Source organism: Hippocampus bargibanti, linkage group LG01, assembly GCF_051943395.1.
Source record: "Hippocampus bargibanti isolate YZ-2025 linkage group LG01, ASM5194339v1, whole genome shotgun sequence".
NCBI lineage: Eukaryota > Metazoa > Chordata > Actinopteri > Syngnathiformes > Syngnathidae > Hippocampus > Hippocampus bargibanti.
In genome coordinates, this window is record NC_142734.1 from 19,943,934 (window position 1) to 19,966,462 (window position 22,529).

The 22,529-nt window shown below is 46.3% G+C and overlaps 1 protein-coding gene across 5 annotated transcripts in view; it reads right to left on the bottom strand.

Moving 5' to 3' along the window:
- Nucleotides 1-22,230, bottom strand: part of myt1b (myelin transcription factor 1b) — a 106,872-nt gene extending 84,642 nt beyond the window's left edge. For 4 of the 5 annotated variants that reach the window (XM_089002509.1, XM_089002501.1, XM_089002492.1 and 1 more), the window contains exon 1: nt 22,125-22,230. In XM_089002509.1, the coding sequence (XP_088858635.1) occupies nt 22,125-22,133 (9 nt within the window). In that variant the 5' untranslated portion in view covers nt 22,134-22,230. Of the gene's footprint in view, nt 1-19,679; nt 20,022-22,124 lie in introns of those variants that run through there. The other variant, XM_089002483.1, reaches the window with a different exon arrangement.
- Nucleotides 22,231-22,529: the final 299 nt, after the last annotated feature.

Below are 22,529 nucleotides of genomic sequence, written 5' to 3' on the forward strand. Positions count from 1 at the left end.
GTGTAATGTTGACCTTCAACAATATCTCTTCATAGACAATTTATATGTGCAATAACATCAAGGTTGGAGCAGTTGAAAAAAATGATTGATGCAAACAAGCATGCTGCAGAGTTCCCTGTTCACCAGCTGCAGGCTCATCGGTATTGATACACTGTTGCCCCCTCGCCTCTAGGTTTAGCATTTTTTGCTCAAGAGATCACAAGAAAATCATGGCCAATTTTGCATCTAGCAAAATGTCAGTCACGCTGAGGCTTATATCTCCTCACTGAGAAGTCAGGAAAACTGACTGAGTAAATTGACAGAGAGGATGAAGTGAGGGGAGGTGTGCTATGTACTAATTTAAACCAGATTATTTTCTTACAGACAGTGTATTGTAGGTGTTCAAATACCTGACATCTTAGCAGTTTTTTTTTTTTTTTTTTGACGACGATACTAGTGCAGCGTGTTCTACCGGAAACAAATTCCTTGTGTGTTCTACATACTTGGCAATAAAGATGATTCTGATTCTGATTCTGATGTTTCGGCGTATACTTCCGCCTTCGTTAGAGTGTCACGGATGTTGTTGCCGAAACATGCCAGGTATTTGAACACCGACAATACACTGTCTGTAAGAAAAGAATTTATTTTAAATTAGATATCAACTAGACAGGATGAACTTAATACAACTATATGTGCAATGTACTATTTTTTGTCGCTGCCACCAGTACTCTGGTACTACTTTGGAACCTAGAAATTGAGGGAACTGTTTTTTTTTTCAAAACAAGTTCTTTTTTTCCACTCACAATAACAACTACAAAATTAAGTCACCACATATTTTGTTGTGAGTCCCTGTCCGAAAAGTGATGCGATGTGGTTTATGTGAATGGGAATAATTTGAACACTTCTCTATCTGATACTTTTCAAAGTCATTACGTTTAGTCGGGTTGTTTTGTAAATGTAGCCTAAATTAATATTATTTAAGTGGTGTATTGAATGGCTTCGGCAGTTCTCTTTTCAGGAAAAAAATGTAAGCAAAATATAGTTTTACAGACACAATCCTCTGTTTATAGGGCTATATGTTAGATTTCATCATCGACATTCAAGCATTTGTGCAACATGTTTTTGGGAACTATGGTGTGAAATGTGTAATAGTGGTATAACAGCTCATCTTTTGACTTACAACTTGTCAAAGTCAAAGTCAAAAGTCAAAGTCAAAGTCTGCTTTATTGTCAAATATGCTAATATGCATGACATACAGCACAGAAATTGTGAGCCTTAAAAAATATGACTAACTTACAGTGACAATCGAGTTCCTGCACGAATGACATGGCAGGGATTAAAACAGCAGATGCACCCTCATGGCAGCAGAGCACGGCACTGTGATATGACATCACACCCCCGCTAAGAGTGTGGCACAAGCACAGTCAGTCATGCCAGCCCGTGGACGCAACATGGCACTAACACACAGGCTGAATCAGAAGTGTGCCAGAGGACTGGGTGGATCCAGGCTTTTCAGCACTGTTTCAAAAGAGACTTGATTTTGAACTACTTAAATGTAATAGTCTTAAAAATGAAAAGGTCAACAATGCATTCAGGCAGTTGAGATGCACATTCAGAATTCAGAAGTGTGTTAAAACTTGCTGTGTAAAATAGTATTTCTGCAGAGATACTTGTCTGGAGGATGTTCTTCTGTATTCCACGATGAAGCCAGGTGCATGAAGACATATTTTGATGAGTTTCATTTGGAACATCATGCACTGAGCCATGACCTCAGCCCCATGAAAGATCATTTGAATAAACTACTACAGACATTGTGAATCAGACCATTTCCCCTTACATCAACAAGGCCAAAGTGCATGTCTTTCTGGGTGAAGATTGAAAGTTTCATTACAGCAACATTCTGACTCAGAAAGACCAAGCTTAACGTTCGAGAGGGACAAGTATTCATTATATTTTGGACAGTTTGGCATAACAGTATATCAAACTAACTTCTTTGTTACCATTGGTTCAGTCTCTCAGTCAACACCCTGCCCTCCCCTGCCCTCTCTCCACAAGCTCATTATGTGGGGCAGCTGGTTTACGGGCCGGCTGGCTCAAGAGGAAGCAAAAAGTGGAGTCTAATTCACTTATTGATTCTTGTACTGCGTTACAGGAAACTTCACAGCTTTAATCAATGGGGGGCTTTGGGCTGCATGCAGGGGTGAAACCAAGGGTACTGGGCCAACAGATGCATTTTTGCACTTTGCACTTTTTTATTTTTGTGTTTGAGCATGCTGGGAAAATCTTAGATATGATTCTTGAGGCTCTTGCACTCACTGTTATTGTAAGTAAATTGAGAGAAAAACTGAAAAAAATGGCCACTACGTGAGATGATTGCACCTTTATTCATCTTCTTTTCAGTGAGAAAAGGATGACAGAGAAACAAGGAGAGAGAAAGCAAGAACAAAAGTTCCTGGAGAAGAGGCACAGCTGGAAAAATCACATGGGAATGTCATCACAACATAATGCTGCAATTTGATTTTTCATGTCGCACTCCACATTCAAAGGCTATGCTGATTACAGCCCTGAGCCCAGCAAGCCACTAAAAAAACAGTGATTTTATTTGTTGATATTTGATCCCTGCATTGAAAATGGGAAAATATACTCCATATTCACCATCGTTGGAGTTTGGTTTATGTCCATATGGTATCCAGATTTATTTGTTTTCATGTGTCTTTGAAAAAGGAAAACTATGTGCTCAACATACACTTGAATTCAAAGGGACTGGACGTGGACAGAAACACTTCACACAGAATTTTTCCACAACAATTGATCCTGAATATAACAATCGCATAATAGGTGACACTGCTCACACCTTTACGACAGTTACACAAACACATGCACACATTCAAACTGCTATACAAAAAAAGTCTGAACAGCAGTGACGTGCAGTCAGGGGAGGCAGGTGAGGCTGTGCCTCACCTGTCATCATGGAAATATCAAATGACAAAATAAATTAAACGGTTATATTTATTTAGTGATTTGTACTTTAACATTCTTTTCCATTTAACTTTACCATTTTTGGATTTTTTTTCAAAATCGGTGAATTTTCACATTTAACGTTCAAATACTAAGTGGAGACGAGCGGTGAGGCAGCAGCTCAGCGGCTCAGCCTCACCATGGATTGCGCAATCACTATGCTAAGTGTGCTGGCTTGCTCTGCAGTGAGACCGCATTGCTGTCCCTCTGCATATTGTTTTTAAAGTGTTCAAAAGCTTTTAGTATATGAACTAAATTTCTTAGCTCATTTCTAGCTCATTTTTAGATGGTGTATATAATGTACAGTCACTGTACATTATAAACACTGTACTACAGTGATTATTTTATTTTATTTTTATCAAAACTGTGTGCATAGGTGAGGCACACAGTTCACCTGCCTCATGACAAGGGGCGCAAGTGATTTGAGATTCTTCTTGCGACTCCTCGGCTGCAGAATAATAGAATTAGTGAGAGCAAGCTACAATAAACAGTTAGCAAGTTAAGTGCAACCATCCAGTAATTTTTTTTTCTTGTTGCTTGGCCTTATTTTCAGCATGGTGGATTACATATCGAAGTTGAAAGAATTTTCTAAACTGGACTTTCAATCGAGGCAGGAGATAATAATTAAAGGAAGACCAACACCGGACTGTATAGCTCACACACAGTGAGGGATGAATGTAAATCTCCTGGACAGATTCTCAGTTTTTGGCCAAGAAGGATCTCATTGAAACTATTCCTGAAGCGACAAAGTTGGTCCAGCTCGTGGTTTATATGCTAGAGTTTGTATACAGTATATAAAGAATGCTGAAATGACATTTTAAACAAAACACGTTAATTGTTGCCAATCAAATGGCGAATAAGCTACTCTGTGGAGTTCATGTCTTTGTAAATCTGACTGTGATGACGTCAGTGCCTCACCAGCCATGTACCTCACCGCACGTCACTGCTGAACAGCGACGTGTACTTGTGGTATACTGTGCACTGGAATTTCCAAAATATTCCATATGCAAGTAATATTTTCCACGGAATTAAGGCGGACAAACATTGACATGCTCCAGTACATTCAGAAACTTCAAGTATGTAAATTGTGCTTTAGAAGTAGCCTCCCACAGGCAGACAATGCTAAGTTGGTTGATCATCATTTACTGCTGTAAAGTCGGTCCTTGAAGCTGGTCTTCCGAACTGATCGTTCATGTGTGACATGATTCTAAGGATTCAATACTGTACATGCAGGCCGTGGTCATAGTTCTGAATGAAAGGTAATGATATTCACCACTCATATCCACAGAGGTCATTATCTGTCAACCAGCATCTTGATTAAATTAACCAAAATCGTGTTAACGTTTTTAACTGTACCACAACTTGGACCTGGTTATACAAGGCCGTTTAGTCTACTTTCAGGAATCAAACTGTCAGGTATGTCGGGTGCATGTAGAAGAAATGTCACCGGCCCACCAGAACGCCCAGTGCCGTCTGGCAAATCCCCAATCATATTATATGTGGCTTGCACCAGCAAGAAAATGAAGTTGGGGCAGTTTTTACAGCTGAGTGCACATCCCGGGTCCACAAATATCAGAATCAGAATCATCTTTATTGCCAAGTATGTAGAACACACAAGGAATTTGTTTCCGGTAGAACACGCTGCACTAGTATCGTCGTCAAAAAAACTGCTAAGTGGCACTATACAATTCCATTTTGGCTACTGTTGAAAGAGTTCAAAGAGTTAATGGCTTGGGGAAAAAAGCTGTTTAAATGTCTGCTGGATTTGGAGCCCATGGTGTTCATAAATCATGTAGTTTGGATTTAAACAAAAACAGTGTGCACAAACTCACACACACACACACACACACACACACACACACACACACACACACACACACACACACACACGCACACACGCACACACGCACACGCACACACACACACACACGCACGCACACACACACACACGCACACACAAATGCACTCTGACCTCAAAAACGTGACTTCAAAAACCCGTGACCTTCCACACCAAACCCTTAATCAGTTGTCAAACTATTTACCAGTGTAAAGTCCTATTGAAAATAATAACATGAAATTAGTTTGCATTTAGGCGGCCCGGTAGTCGAGATGTTAGCATGCCGGCTTCACAGTGCAGAGATCACCGATTTGCGTCCCGCTCCGGCCTCCCTGTGTGGAGTTTGCATGTTCTCCCCGGGCCCGCGTGGGTTTTCTCCGGGTCTTACGGTTCCCTCCCACATTCCAAAAACATGCATGACAGGCAAATTGAACACTCCAAATTGTCCCGAGGTGTGAATGTGAGAGTGACTGTTGTATGTCTTTGTGTGCACTGCGATTGGCTGGCAACCAATTCAGGGTGTCCCCCGCCTCGTGCCCGAAGTCGGCTGGGATAGGCACCAGCACCCCCGCGACCCTAACGAGGAATAAGTGGTAGATAAAATGGATGGATACTTCTTTTCTTTTCTCTTCCTTTGATAATTTAGCTGCTGTGTTTCTCCACTTCTTCTTTTCCTTTCGGCTTTTCCCTTCAAGGGGTCGCCACAGCAAATCAGTGTCCTCCATCTTTAGAGGTTTGAAGGCAAATCCAATCAATAATGCTGCTGCTGTCAAATGTAAAATTCTCCACTTTGAGACTAATCTAATCTAATCTAATGTAAACCTCATAGAGCAGTAAAATAAATTATGGTATATAATTTAAAAACAACAATAAAGGCACATCATTGTCACATTTTTTAAGGGCCGCTCTCTAGTCACATCAATTACTCAGATCAATTCCTATGCGTTTCGACTGAATGGCTAGGCCAATGAAAGCAAGGTGCCAGTGTGAAAGACTTGTTAGTGAAAAGATTATCTCGCTGTGACACTGACAACATACACACACACACGCACATTCACGTACACACACGCACACACACACGCACGCATACAAACACACACACACACACACACGCACACACACACACACACACACACATTCCTGTTTCAATGGTTTTGTGAGGTCTGGATAACTCCAGATAAGGAGTGAGAACCACCGTTGCTGATAAGTTCAGAGTGTGTTAAAACTTGCTGTGTAAAATAGTATTTCTGCAGAGATAGAAGAACTAGTGTTACATTTGAAGACTAAATGTCACCCCATTTCCCACTTCAACTCTAATTCACTTATTGATTCTTGTACTGCGTTGCAGGAAACTTCACAGCTTTAATCAATGGGGGGCTTTGGGCTGCATGCAGGGGTGAAACCAAGGGTACTGGGCCAACAGATGCATTTTTGCACTTTGCACTTTTTTATTTTTGTGTTTGAGCATGCTGGGAAAATCTTAGATATGATTCTTGAGGCTCTTGCACTCACTGTTGCTGTAAGTAAATTGAGAGAAAAACTGAAAAAAATGGCCACTAAATGTGAGATGATTGCACCTTTATTCAACTTATTTTCAGTGAGAAAAGGATGACAGAGAAACAAGGAGAGAGAAAGCAAGAACAAAAGTTCCTGGAGAAGAGGCACAGCTGGAAAAATCACATGGGAATGTCATCACAACATAATGCTGCAATTTGATTTTTCATGTCGCACTCCACATTCAAAGGCTATGCTGATTACAGCCCTGAGCCCAGCAAGCCACTAAAAAAACAGTGATTTTATTTGTTGATATTTGATTTCTTTCAAAAGAAATAAATAAAAAGTGGACTTGCAACTGAAATAACAGCAGGTGTGAGGTTTCTGAATGGGTACATTCAAAGTCCTCACCCCTGCAGTGAATTTGGTTAAAATATCGTTTTACTTTTTGTGGTATGAACTTTTTCCTCTCATTAACCACGCACATACACAGAAACACACAGTGAGTAAAAAGTGTGTATCCAAGTGAAATGGAAATACACACCAAAAATAATTTTTGGGTGAATTTGTGAGAACCTTTCTGAAATTTGATGCATCATATATAGACCCTCTCGAAGCGTTTAGAATGAAAAACTTGTGAGGACCGGCGAAAAGGTCCTCACTTGTCAAAAATGTCCTCACTACGTATGGTATAAAATGTCAGTGGTCCTCACAAGACTGGTACGCTGCACTAGTATCGTCGTCAAAAAAACTGCTAAGTGGCACTATACAATTCCATTTTGGCTACTGTTGAAAGAGTTCAAAGAGTTAATGGCTTGGGGGAAAAAGCTGTTTAAATGTCTGCTGGATTTGGAGCCCATGGTGTTCATAAATCATGTAGTTTGGATTTAAACAATAACAGTGTGCACAAACTCACACACACACACACACACACACACACACACACACACACACACACACACACACACACACACACACACGCACACACGCACACGCACACGCACACGCACACACACTCACACACACACGCACGCACACACACACACACACACATAAATGCACTCGGACCTCAAAAACGTGACTTCAAAAACCCGTGACCTTCCACACCAAACCCTTAATCAGTTGTCAAACTATTTACCAGTGTAAAGTCCTATTGAAAATAATAACATGAAATTAGTTTGCATTTAGGCGGCCCGGTAGTCGAGATGTTAGCATGCCGGCTTCACAGTGCAGAGATCACCGATTTGCGTCCCGCTCCGGCCTCCCTGTGTGGAGTTTGCATGTTCTCCCCGGGCCCGCGTGGGTTTTCTCCGGGTCTTACGGTTCCCTCCCACATTCCAAAAACATGCATGACAGGCAAATTGAACACTCCAAATTGTCCCGAGGTGTGAATGTGAGAGTGACTGTTGTATGTCTTTGTGTGCACTGCGATTGGCTGGCAACCAATTCAGGGTGTCCCCCGCCTCGTGCCCGAAGTCGGCTGGGATAGGCACCAGCACCCCCGCGACCCTAACGAGGAATAAGTGGTAGATAAAATGGATGGATACTTCTTTTCTTTTCTCTTCCTTTGATAATTTAGCTGCTGTGTTTCTCCACTTCTTCTTTTCCTTTCGGCTTTTCCCTTCAAGGGGTCGCCACAGCAAATCAGTGTCCTCCATCTTTAGAGGTTTGAAGGCAAATCCAATCAATAATGCTGCTGCTGTCAAATGTAAAATTCTCCACTTTGAGACTAATCTAATCTAATCTAATGTAAACCTCATAGAGCAGTAAAATAAATTATGGTATATAATTTAAAAACCACACACACACACACACACACACACACACACACACACACACACACACACACACACACACACACACACACACACACACACACACACACATACAAGCAAGCCTTCTGACACATCAAATTGAGCAATAACCCTCGATCCTTGTGTTGATGCGTATACATTAAGCAAATGTTATGCCGTTTATTTTCATTTACGTTTTTGAAAAGCACACCTTTTAACACATCGCCTGAGCTAACGATATTTAAAACAAATATCAAGGCTCCGTCTCAAACCAGCACAGGGTATATATATATATATATATATATATATATATATATATATATATATATATATATATATATATATATATATATATATATATATATATACAGTAAAGTCTCGTTATATCGATATCGGATATATCGATAGTCCCGGTTATATCGATACTATTTCTATGCACGCACGGAGAAAATTACATGCTAACAGGGTCGGATATATCGATAGTCCCGGTTATATCGATATTTTTTCGGACTCCCTTGAATATCGATATAACGAGACTTTACTGTATATATATATACCCTGTGCTGTTTGAGACAGAGCCTTGATATTTTTTTATATATTTGTATATATATAAATATATATATATATATTAAATTGAAAGGTAATACGATCTAAAATTTTAGGACCCAACTCTGGACCAACATTCACCAAAAAAAATATGGAAGCTATTGACGGAATCTCAATATTAAAATTAGAACAATGTTAATCCCCAAAGTAGAACAAGTAGAACAGGGAACAGGTGGCGGATAAACTAGAGGTGTGGAGATATGCCCTGGAAAGGAGAGGAATGAAGATCAGTCGCAGCAAGACGGAATACATGTGTGTGAATGAGAGCGATCCAAGTGCAAGAGTGATGCTCAGGGAAAATAGATAAAGAAGGTGGAGGATTATAAGTACTTGGGGTCAAATGTCCAGAGCATTGGAGAGTGTGGAAAAGAGGTGAAGAAGCGTGTCCAGGCAGGCTGGAGCGGCTGAAGAAAAATGTCAGGTGTGATGTGTGATAGAAGGGTTTCTTTCAGCTAGGATGAAAGGAAAAGTTTATAAAACAGTGGTGAGACCAGCCATGATGTTTGGACTGGAGACAGTGCCACTGACGAAAAGACAGGAGGTATATGGATGTGGTCAAAGAGGACATAAAGGTAGCTGGTGTGAGGGAAGAGGATGCACAAAACCGGGATAGATGGAGGACATTGATTCGCTGTGGCGACCCCTGAGGGGAAAAGCCGAAAGGAAAAGAAGAAGAGGAGTCAGTGATGAGGGAATTGACAGCAGCTGGCGGGCGTCGGGAGCGGAGGCCCCGCCCAGCTGTGAACTCGCTCATGAGATATATATATATATATATATATATATATATAAGCTACAAGTACCTCGGTATACCACAGTCCAATGGCAACCTCGAACTAGCAACAAGGAAAGCGGCGACGACCAAATACCTCCAACTCCTCAGAAGCCAGCTCAATGGCAAGAACAAGACCCGGGCAATAAACAGCTATGCCCTGCCAGTGATCAGATACCCTGCAGGAATAATAAGGTGGCCAAAGGAAGAGATTCAGACCACTGATGTTAAGACCCGAAAACTCCTCACCATGCACGGAGAGTTCCATCCCAAGTCCAGCACCCTGAGACTGTACACAAGCCGTAAGGAAGGAGGCCGGGACTAGTGAGTGTGAGAGCCACTGTCCAGGATGAAACATCCAAGCACCATGAATACATCAAAGAGAAGGCTCCAACGGATGATGTACTCAGAGAATGTCTCAGACAATGGGGAACAGAGGATGAGGTGATGGAAGAGGGACAATCATGGGAGGAAAAGCCCCTACACGGGATGTACCACCGAACCATAGCAGAAGTGGCTGATCTCAAGAAGTCCTATCAGTGGCTAGAGAGGGCTGGCCTAAAGGACAGCACAGAGGCACTCATCCTGGCTGCCCAAGAGCAGGCCCTGAACACCAGATCCATAGAGGCAGTGATATACCACACCAGACAAGACCCAATGTGTAGATTGTGCAAAGAGGCACCTGAGACAATCCAACACATAACTGCAGGGTGTAAGATGCTGGCAGGGAAAGCCTACATGGAGCGCCATAACCAGGTGGCTGGCATAGTCTACCGAAACATCTGTGCGGAGTATGGACTGGAAACCCCAAGGTCAAAATGGGAAACACCTCCCAAGGTGGTGGAGAATAACCGAGCAAAGATCCTGTGGGACTTCCAGATACAGACTGACAAGATGGTAATGGCCAACCAACCAGATATCGTGGTCATAGATAAAGGGGAAAAGAAAGCCGTTGTCGTGGATGTAGCGGTCCCGAGTGATGGAAACATCAGAAAGAAGGAACATGAGAAAATCGAGAAATACCAAGGGCTCAGAGAGGAGCTGGAGAGAGCCTGGAAGGTAAAGGTGACAGTCGTGCCTGTGGTGGTCGGAGCACTTGGGGCAGTGACCCCCAAACTCGACGAGTGGTTGCAACAGATCCCGGGAACAACATTGGATATCTCGGTCCAGAAAAGCGCAGTGCTGGGAACAGCACGGATACTGCGCAGAACCCTCAAGCTTCCTGGCCTCTGGTAGAGGACCCGAGCTAAAATGGGGGTGAGACGCGGATTTTTTATATACAGTAAAGTCTCGTTATATCGATATTCAAGGGAGTCCGAAAAATATCGATATAACCGGGACTATCGATATATCCGACCCTGTTTGCATGTAATTTTCTCCGTGCGTGCATAGAAATAGTATCGATATATCCGATATCGATATAGTAAGTAAGTAAATAAGTCTGGTGCCACCAGGATCGGACTGGAACACAGTGCCTGTTTTAGATTGGCGAAGGCCATTTTGGCCACCAATCGGGAGTGTTTTTTGGTCGTCAATTCTGTCATGGGGGCTGCTATAGTAGCAATGTCAGCGATAAAGCGTCTATAGTAGTCAGCCATGCCTAAGAACGACCTCACCTGCTTCTTGGTAAGGGGTTGGGGCCAATCTTGTATAGCCCGTAGTTTTGCTTCTTGAGGCTTCACCAGCCCCCGTCCTATAGTGTAGTCCAGGTAGTTGGTCTCGCCAAATGCCAACCTGCACTTTTTCGGGTTTGCTGTGAGACCTGCTTTTCTGAGGGAGTCAATCACAGCTTGCACTCGGGGTAAGTGACTCTCCCAGTCAGGACTCTGTATGACAACATCATCCAAGTATGCTGCTGCGTACCTCTTGTGTGGGGTGAGAATCCGATCCATTTGGCGCTGGAACGTGGCGGGTGCTCCATGGAGACCAAACGGGAGCCTGGTGTGTTGGTAGAGTCCCTCAGGTGTGGCGAAGGCTGTCTTCTCTTTTGATGTCGGGGTCAGGGGCACCTGCCAATATCCCTTTGTGAGGTCGAGAGTGGTGATGAAGCGTGCCTGTCCCAGGGAGTCAATGAGATCGTCAACACGAGGCATTGGATAAGCATCAAATTCGGACACCTCATTCAACTTCCAATAGTCATTACAGAATCGTATTGACCCGTCTGGCTTGGGGACCAACACGATCGGACTCGCCCACGCACTTTGGGACTCCTCGATTACTAGCATCTTCCTGATCTCCTCCTGTATAGCTGTCTTACGGGCCTCTGGCACACGGTATGGACGCTGGTGTACTGTTTTTCCAGGCATGGTGCGTATCTCGTGTTGCACCACGTCTGTGTGTCCAGGTATGGAGGAGAAGACGTCTTGGTTACGCTCAACCAATTCGAGGGTCATCTGGCGTTGGTGTGGGGACAAATTTGGACCCATCTGGACGTCTTCTCTGGCCGGTTCCTTCGCCTCGCTGGGGGGTAGGCAACTAAACAGCGCCTCTCTGGCATGCCACTTCTTTAGGAGGTTAACGTGATAAATCTGCTCAGGTTTCCTCTTACCAGGTTGCCTCACCTTGTAGTTTACCTCCCCCACATGTTCGATGACCTCAAAGGGCCCCTGCCAGGATGCCAGGAACTTGCACTCCACGGTTGCCACCAAGACCAGCACTCTGTCCCCTGGCTTGAACTCTCGAGGCTGGGCAGGTCTATTGTAGGAGGCTTGCTTCTGTCGTTGGGCCGCTTCCATGTGTTCTCGCACTATCGGATAAATGGCCTTCATCCTTTCCTGCATGTCCCCCACATGCTCGACGAGGGTACGTTGTCGGCACGGCTGCTCTTCCCAAGCCTCTTTGGCGATATCCAGCAGTCCCCGGGGTCTGTAAGAGTACAGCAACTCAAAAGGTGAGAAACCGGTAGAAGACTGTGGTACCTCCCTCACGGCAAAAAGCAAGTACAGGAGCAGTTGATCCCAGTTTCGGCCATCTTCTTTGATAACTTTCCTCATCATGGCCTTGAGTGTCTTGTTGAATCGTTCTACCAATCCATCTGTGTGTGGGTGGTAGATGGAGGTTCTCAGTTGCTTGACCTTGAGCAGGGCACACAGGTCCTTCATGACCTTGGACATAAAGGGGCTTCCCTGGTCGGTCAGTATCTCCTTTGGGATCCCTACCCGGCTGGCGAGAGCAAACAGTTCCTTTGCAATCTGCTTTGTGGTAGCCTTTCTGAGGGGAACAGCCTCTGGGAACCGAGTGGCATAATCCATCATAACCAAAATATACTGGTGTCCCCTAGCACTTTTTGGTAGAGGTCCGACTATGTCCAGCCCAAGCCTCTGAAAAGGGGTCTCAATGATGGGTAAGGGAATGAGCGGGTTTCTGTATGTGGGCTTGGGCGCCACCTTTTGGCACTCGGTGCAAGAACGACAATAGTTCTCCACATCCTTGTGCACCCCTGGCCAGAAGAACCGTTGCAAGATTCTCTCTTTTGTCTTTTCGACCCTTAGGTGTCCCCCTAGCAGGTGTGTGTGGGCCAAGTCCAGTACTGTGGCTCGGTGTGGTTGTGGCACAAGAAGTTGTTCACGTACTTCATCCTTTTGCTTCGTCACCTGGTATAACAGCCCCCGGTCAACCGCAAAATGGGGGTATGTGGGGCTTGTCCTTTCCCCCAGTACTACACCCTCTAAAACCTGCACATTCTTCATGGCGTTGGCAAGGGTAGGATCCTGTAACTGGGCTGTACCATACCGGCCTGTTAGAGGAGGCAGCTTCTGAGTCCCTGGGTTCTCATCACTACTGGAAGCCGGGAGATTTCCTGGGGCTGGAGTTTCCTCGGCGGTCCCTGGGCCAGACTCCGTCTCCGGTGGTGCATCTGCTGTCCCTAGGAGAGCACAGGCTGGGGGGAGTGAATCAGGGGGGTAGGCTTGGGTATTCACTACACGCGTCTTACCTCTCCCCTTCCGAGGTAGTCGGGCCAGTCTTTCCTGTGTTTCTCTCCACAGTGGGTGAAAGGCCGGGCAGTCGCGTCCAATCAGGAGGGGGACAGGGAGAGAGTCAACCACACCGGCTACCGTGCGGATGATTCCCTTGGTTGTGGTTATGATGAGTTCAGTAGTGTGGTACTCTCTGGTGTCTCCGTGGACGCAGGAGACTGGAAGGGTTTTCTCTGAAGACAACCTGGTTGGATCGACCAGCGTTTGGCGCACCAAGGTGGCCAGGCTTCCGGAGTCCAGCAGGGCTTCAACATTCTGTTGATTCACTGTCACTGGACAGGTGGGGGGCCTTGTTCGTGAGCTGTCACTCCCCCCCAGGAGGGAGGCATAATGAGCAGGGTGGGCACTGGAAGAGTCAACGGACGGCATGGACTCTTCCGTTGGTTTTCCACACTGCCATGAGATGTGTCCTGTCTCTCCGCATCTGTAGCATCGTCTGGTTTCGGTGCCACTGGGCGTCCGCCACTGCCTGGGTGGACCTCTGACACCACCTGGAGCAATCTTGGCTGTGTTGGCGGGCTTGGGCAACTTTGGGCGGGCCATTTCAGTCCGGGGTGGGGATGTGTTGCCGGTTTCCCTCTTGGTCGTTCGCAGCATCTCCGCTGTGGCCTGGTACTGCTCCACCGCTGCCACTGTTTGACACGCAGTAGTCAGCGACGGCTGACTGATTATCCTTTTCGCCTCATAGGGCAGGGCTCGTAAGTAGCGATCCACGACAATGGCCTCGACCACCTCAGCTGCCGTGCTCCTTTCCGGTTCCAGCCACTTCCGTGCGATGCGGGCCAATTCGTGCATCTGTGCCCTTGGAGGTTGGTCTGGCTGGAAAGTCCAGGTGTGGAAGCGCTGTGCTATCCCGAACTTGGTGAGCCCATGTCTGCTGAGAATTTCAGCTTTTAAATAGTCGTAGTCTTCTGCTCAGTCTGCGGTCAAGTCCAGGACAGCATTCAGTGATTCCCCTGTCAGGAAGGGTGCAAGCAGTCCCACCCACTGCTGCTTGGGCCACTTTTCTCGAGAGGCTGTTGCTTCAAATGTATGCAGGTACGCCTCAATATCATCCGTCACCCCCATCTTGGCTAAAAAATCCCCCGCCTTCACCCGGGGCATGTTCTTGGCGGCCATTTGTTTTTGCAAGAGCAATTCCTCTGCCTTCAGTTCATTGGCTCTCCTTTGCTCCTCCAGGAGAGCCAAATTGGCCTGATATTGGGCTTCCTGACTTGCAAGCAGGGTTTTCAAAATGTCTTCTATTTTTTTTTTTTTTTTTTTTTTTTTTTGTAATTGAGGATATTTTCAATTTAGAAAAACCATAACACAAACCATCAATGTTAAGCAGATTCCTTACTCACAGACAGTGTATTGTCGGTGTTCAAATACCTGACATGTTTCGGCGACTACTTCCGCCTTCGTCAGAGTGGTATTTGAACACCGACAATACACTGTCTGTGAGTAAGGAATCTGCTTAACATTAGTTATCAAGTAGACAGGATGAATTTAGTACAACGACAAACCATCAATGTCCATGCACTTACTAACGCTTGTCCAGTGCCCGCATTCTCCACCATATGTGATATCATGAGAGGCTAGCTCTCAGCGGGACAGGACAAGAAGGGCAATGGACGACAGGTTTGGATACAAACAAAGGTTTTAATCAAGGGTTTTGGGGGGAATTCACAAGCAACAAAGGTTTGAATAGTGTCTCTTCCAATACTTAAATCAAATAAAGTCTCTTCTGAGGTAAAACTGAAGACGGAGTTCTTTTCCAAGAGTCTCTAGGCCTCACCCCTCTTGACGTCCTCCTCATGTGGCCTAGCCACCTTTAGCGAGGTCCAAATCCCGTGTCCTGTCGTGTGGTCCCAACTGGCGATGAGTTCCACGCAGCAATCAACTTCTTCACAGCGCACAGCAATCGAGCTTGTCTTTCCCCAAGCTCCACACTCAGAGGCTCTCTGCCTTAAGAGCCTCGTTTGCCAATCAAGCCGTGATCAGCCGCAGGTGTGTGGTTTGAATTGCTGCCTTCCACCAGCTGGGGCCAAGACTCTCTCTGGGTGGAGCCACCTTAGGGGGATGTATTTCCCCTCCAGGACACAGCCTCTCGTGACATCACTATATATATATATATATATATATATATATATATATATATATATATATATATATATATATATATATATATATACACAGTAAAGTCTCGTTATAGCGATATCGGATATATCGATAGTCCCGGTTATATCGATACTATTTCTATGCACGCACGGAGAAAATTACATGCAAACAGGGTCGGATATATCGATAGTCCCGGTTATATCGATATTTTTTCGGACTCCCTTGAATATCGATATAACGAGACTTTACTGTATATATATATATATATATATATATATATATATATATATATATATATATATATATATATATATATATATATAAAATCCTCGTCTCACCCACCATGGGTGGTGTCTGTCCCCATTTCAGCTCGGGTCCTCTACCAGAGGCCAGGAAGCTTGAGGGTTCTGCGCAGTATCCGTGCTGTTCCCAGCACTGCGCTTTTCTGGACCGAGATATCCGATGTTGTTAATTGCAGGCGAGGACGTTTCGCCGGCCCAGGTCCCACGTCGCGGACGCCCTCCAAAACCTCCAGCCTCTCCGCGGCATGCCAGGGTTGAGTGTCGTTCCCCCACTCAGTTCTCACCCGGATCACCTGCCCCAAGTGCTCCGACCACCACAGGCACGACTGTCACCTTTACCTTCCAGGCTCTCTCCAGCTCCTCTCTGAGCCCTTGGTATTTCTCGATTTTCTCATGTTCCTTCTTTCTGATGTTCCCATTACTCGGGACCGCTACATCCACGACAACGGCTTTCCTTTCCCCTTCCCCTATATATATATATATATATATATATATATATATATATATATATATATATATATATATATATATATATATATATATATATATATATATACACGTCATAGTGATATAAAGTGAGACCTCAACATACAAATATATATATATATATATATATATATATATATATATATATATATATATATATATTGTAGCGGTTGAGGAATGAGAACACACGGTCGATTGGAGTACGTCTTTATTCCAACTGCTAACAAATAGAAAGAGAACCAAAACGGAAACTGCAGTGAAATATATGTGATATAACCCCGCCCCCTCCCGTACACCTGCTGGGTGAGATGTCTGGTCCTAGTGCCCGCCACACAGCCCCCCCCAGAACACCCAGAAGGACAGTCAAGGCGAAAATCTTGCAGGGGGCTTGACCAACCTGCCACAACGACTATGCAGCCCGTCGTTCGATGGTGAAGGTGAAATTGCTCGGGCAGGTGATCCGGGTGAGAACTGAGTGGGGGAACGACACTCAACCCTGGCATGCCGCGGAGAGGCTGGAGGTTTTGGAGGGCGTCCGCGACGTGGGACCTGGGCCGGCGAAACGTCCTCGCCTGCAATTATGTGAGCCGGCTTGAGTCTGTCTATTGAAATGCCCTCCCTTCTCCCACCCATATCGAGCACAAAACTCTTTTCCCCGTGTTCGAGCACTCTAAACGGGCCATCATACGGCGGCCGGAGGGGAGAGCGGTGGGCATCATGACGCACGAAGACGAAACGGGCTGACCTAAGAGCAGACGGAACGAATATTTTGGGGACGCCGTGGTGAAATGGTGCTGGAGCCAGGGGCTCCCCTGGCAAAAGGGGGAAAGAAGGTGCACCCGAATCTTCAGGCAGAAATTCACCAGGGATGCGGAGTGGCTGACCGAGTACTAACTTTGCCGGAGCGGCATTAAAGTCTTCTTTAGGAGCTGAACGTAACCCGAGAAGGACCCACGGAAGCCGGTCAACCCAGTTACCATCCGATAGTGCGGCCCGTAGCGCGGCTTTCAGTGACCGGTGGAAACGTTCACACATCCCGTTAGCCTGTGGGTGGTAGGCCATAGTGCGGTGTACCTGCACACCCAAGGACTGTGCCATGGCCGATCAGAGCTCGGACACAAACTGGGGGCCTCTGTCCGAAGTGATATCGGACGGCGTGCCGAAACGTGCGACCCAGGATGACAGAAATGCGCGGGCAATGTCTGTCGAGGTTGTGGAGGACAGGGGGACGGCTTCCGGCCACCTAGTGGTCCGATCGACCATAGTGAGGAGATGTGTGCAACCCTGCGAAGGAGGGAGGGGCCCGACCAGGTCCACATGGACGTGGTCAAATCTCCTGGCCGGAATCGGAAAAGTTTCTAGGTTCGCCCGGGTGTGCCTGTGGACTTTGGCGCGCTGACATGCCACGCATGCAGCTGCCCACTTCCTGACGTCCTTTCTTAACCCAGGCCAGACAAACTTGGCCCCAAGTAGTTTGACTGACGCCCGGACGCCAGGGTGTGAAAGGGAATGAATTGAATCAAAAATTCGCCGACACCACTCCTGCGGAACCACGGGATGAGTGCGACCCGTAGACACATCGCAGAGGAGAGCGGGACCCCCTTCACACACTGCCACCTCCTCCAGTTTCAGGGCCGTGCCTGCTGCCTTGAGTTCGTGGATGTCCGGATCCTCAGATTGGGCCGTGGCCATCTCTGAAAAATCCACCCCGAGCTGGACTGGACACACGATCGTGCGTGACAGGCAATCGGCCACAGGGTTACATTTGCCGGCCACATGCCGAATGTCTGTTGTGAATTCGGAAATAGCCGCTAGATGCCGTTGCTGTCGGGCCGACCACGGTTCGGTCACCTTGGACATGGCGAATGTAAGGGGTTCTACGTATGATCTACGTAGGCGGTGAACCGGCGCCCCTCGAGTAGGAAATGAAAATGGCGCGTTGCAAGATAGAGTGCTAACAACTCTCGGTCGAAAACACTATGCTTGCGTTCGTTATCTTGCAGCTTCCGACTGAAAAATGCAAGGGGCTGCCATTCGTTCTCCACAAGCTGCTCAACCACCGCCCCTACGGCAACATCAGACGCGTCGGTAGTCAAGGCCACCTGTGCGGTTGAGATCGGGTGGACCAGAAGAGTTGCACCCGCAAGAGCTTCCTTGGCTCGTTCAAAGGACTGCACTCATTGCGGGGCCCACTCGACGGGGTCATTAGCCTTCTTTTTTCTCAAGGCGCCGTAGAGGGGTTGTAGGAGGTCGGCTGCGTGAGGAAGAAACCGGTTGTAAAAATTTATCATGCCCAAAAACTCCTGCAAAGCTTTAACTGTGGCTGGGCGGGGGAAATTCACCACAGCCTGCACTTTGGCGGTTAAGGGGATGGCACCCTGTGGAGAAATGCGGTGCCCCAAGAAATCGATCTTGGGCAAACCAAATTGGCACTTCACAGGGTTAACGATAAGGCCATACGCATCAAGACGCTTGAAAACCATCCTTAAGTGCGACAGGTGTTCCTCTGGTGAAGGGCTGGCCACAAGAATGTCGTCGAGGTAGACGAACACAAAATCTAGGCCTCGCAAGACTGAGTCCATCAGTCTCTGAAAGGACTGTGCCGCCCCCTTCAGGCCAAAAGGCATACGGAGGAATTCAAAAAGGCCAAAAGGGGTTATTACTGCAGTTTTTGGCACATCTTCTACCCGTACCGGAACCTGGTGATAACCGCGAACGAGGTCAACTTTGGAAAAGATCACGGCTCCGGCCAAACGTGCAGAAAAGTCCTGGATGTGCGGAATTGGGTAACGGTCGTGTGTGGTTACATTATTAAGCCGACGAAAATCACCGCACGGACGCCAAGAACCGTCACTTTTGGGGACCATGTGCAATGGTGAGGCCCACGGGCTGTTGGAACGCCTCACGATGCCCAAACGCTCCATCGTCGTGAACTCCCCTTTCGCCATTGCCAATTTTGCCGCGTCGAGGCGACGAGCGCGGGCAAAAACTGGCGGGCCAACCGTGGGAATGAAATGTTGTACCCCGTGTTTTGTATCGGCATTGGAAAAGGCGGGTGTGGTTAACGACGGATAATCGGTCAGCAGGCGTTCATAAACGTTACCTGACGTTAAATAATTTGCGTGCGTCAACGCTCCAAGCCCTCCAGCCTCACATGGGAAAGTGGCGAAAGAGATGGCGTCGATCAAACGACGGTTAGCAATGTCCACAAGCAGTCCATGAGCGCATAAAAAATCCGCGCCGATTATCGGAACTGTAATCGAGGCCACAATAAAGTCCCACTCGAATTTTCGTTCGTGGAAACACACAGTTACCGACCTGGTGCCAAAGCTGGCGATGGGCGAGCCGTTAGCTGCGCGCAGGGGAGGCCCACATCCACCTGCCGTCTTGTCCGAGGCCGTGGGCGTCAGCAGGCTTACTTGTGCCCCGCTGTCCACCAGAAAACATCTACCTGACGAGGAGTCTGTGATGAAAAGCAGCTCGCTTTCGTTGCCGGCACCCACGGCCGCTATTGGGTGCCGGCGCTGGCGTTTCCCGGAGCCTCGTAGGTGCAGGGTGGTGTGCAGCGTCGGGCCTTGGCGCCAAACCGCTGGTGGAAAAAACAGAGGGCTTTCTCGTGTCGCTTCCGCGTGACCACTACGTCTACTAGGGTCGGGTCGATGTTCGCGCCGTCATCCGAACCTAGTAGCGACAACATTTTGTCCATCAGGTCCACTGCTGTTCCGTCGCCGAGTCCGGGAAGAGAAAGAAGCCTTTCAGCTCTCTCAGAGGCCGATAACGTGAACCGTCGGAGCAGCAGGTGTTTGAGCGCTGCGTATTTTTCGCTCGGTGGAGGTGCACGCAAGAGAGGCAGCACACGACGAGTCGTCTGTTCGTTGAGAGACGCCATGACCAGATAATATTTCGGCTCATCTGTCGTGACGCCCCGTAGGTGGAAAAGCGCTTCCACATGTTGGAACCACAAAGCCGGGTCGCTATTCCAAAACTCGGGCAGCTTCGCGGCGTAGGCGGCAGCTGCGAGCTGAGGCGCCGGTCGTGGTGACATGGCCGGAGGAGATATCTCTTCGTCTGCTGCCATGAACATTTCCAACGTCGGGGTCACCAGTGTAGCAGTTGTGGAAGGAGAACTCACGATCGACTGGAGTACGTCTTTATTCCAACTGCTAACAAGTAGAAAGAGAACCAAAACGGAAACTGCAGTGAAATATATGTGATATAACCCCGCCCCCTCCCGTACACCTGCTGGGTGAGATGTCTGGTCCTAGTGCCCGCCACATATATATATATATATATATATATATATATATATATATATATATATATATATATATATATAGATGTCATAGTGATATAAACTCAACTTACAAACACCTTATCTTACAAACTTTTCGTCTTAAGAACGTCAAATTTATGAAAATTAAACCTTATAATAAGCACTATTTTCATAATACATAATACACCCACACACACATCATAAAGCACACGACCGAACAGCACCAGAGGTTAAGTTACCAACAGTCCTTATGGAAGGTGACTCTCCTTCCATAAGCCATCAAAGACCATCAAAAAGGGAAATGAAACTTTATTTTACAGCACAGTTTATTTCTTTAATTACAGTCGTCATGTAATGCGCCTCTCTTTTCAAGCAGCGATTCCCTTTGACCTTCTATATATATATATATATATATATATATATATATATATATATATATATATATATATATATATATATATATATGACAGGGGGTTATGGGCACCGTACTTTGTTGCCATGGATACTACAAACACCCCACATAGAAAATTCTCAGCAGAATAATAATAAGTGGCCAATTGTGTCTGTTTACTATCCGACAAACCTTAGGATTAGAGACATTTTCTTGTCAGAGGCATAAACTATTTTTATGTTTGCTGGAGAAGAAAAAGGGGAGGAAGGGATGGAGGAAGGAAAAAGAGGGAAAGCCACAAGAGGCACAGATATGAAATGAGCATACTGATGTTGTATAGTGACAGGTTTCTCCCAGCTCACTGAGATGAGAGACCTCAAAAACAGAGGATGGGGAAGAACAAGACACTTGCATAAAAAAACAATCCAGGTGCTGAGGGCTACTTTTGTTTCTCCGCAAATGAAGAAGTGCATGACAAATAGAAGACTATTTCAGAACTGGCGATCAAGGAGCAGTGACATTTGTTAAGAGGCAGCTTGCCGTTTAGTAGGGCATTCTGGCGCTAAATGTTTTGAAAAGCTCCCAGGGCTTTCGGAGTGTGCATGCGTGTGTCTTTTTTAGATTAATTGACAAACACTTGCATCATACCTTTTACTAATTTCTTCCTCTTGCTCTGAGCCTCAGACAACATAACCCCAGTGAGCAATGATGTCATTATGATACCATCTGTTTGCGGCAATGGCAGACGCAGTACACACTTCAACACAGGGATGTGCTCGTGACAGTGGATCAGATAACATGTAGAGGGGCGAGAACCTATGGCATTTGTACACTGTGGGTCCACTGTATACTGGCCCACGTAGTCCTGGCGCATACTAAATGTAGATTAAAGGCGATTGTTACGCTGCAGGCAGCTTTGCCCCTCTGGATCAAAAGCGTCGGGATTGAGCAGGTGCCTCTACTGTTCAAAGCCTTGATGAGCATGTTGGCTGTCAAGGTCATAAGCGAAAATGCTTGATGCAGATTGTCCGCCAATCCCCCCACCCCCTCCGTCCATACTATACAAGGACAGAGCCTCACCCTCACATTATATTTCTACCTTTGTCATCTTCTCTTACAGTCAGCCATAAGGAGTCAACCGTGACATGACGTGCAAGGGATTTAGGCTGCATCCAAGCAATCACACAGTGTTTGAACTGTCATTTGTCCTGCAAGACAAAAAAAAAAAATTCTCACTCTGTGTGTGTGGGACATTCACAAAGACCGATACCAACCTGCATACATTCTCATTCATCCTGCTCACCATATTCCAAGGGAAATTGAAATGCTCATAACTAGACTGCTCTGGTTTAACTTCTTATCCGAGGAGGCTTCACCAATTGATACAACAAATGAGAATGGACAGCTCATGTATGAGTTCTGGTGTGGAATGTCATTATTTTATTGTTAAAGACAGAGGCACATACCAACCAAGACTGGGTTCACTGCTCAGGAAAACAAACGT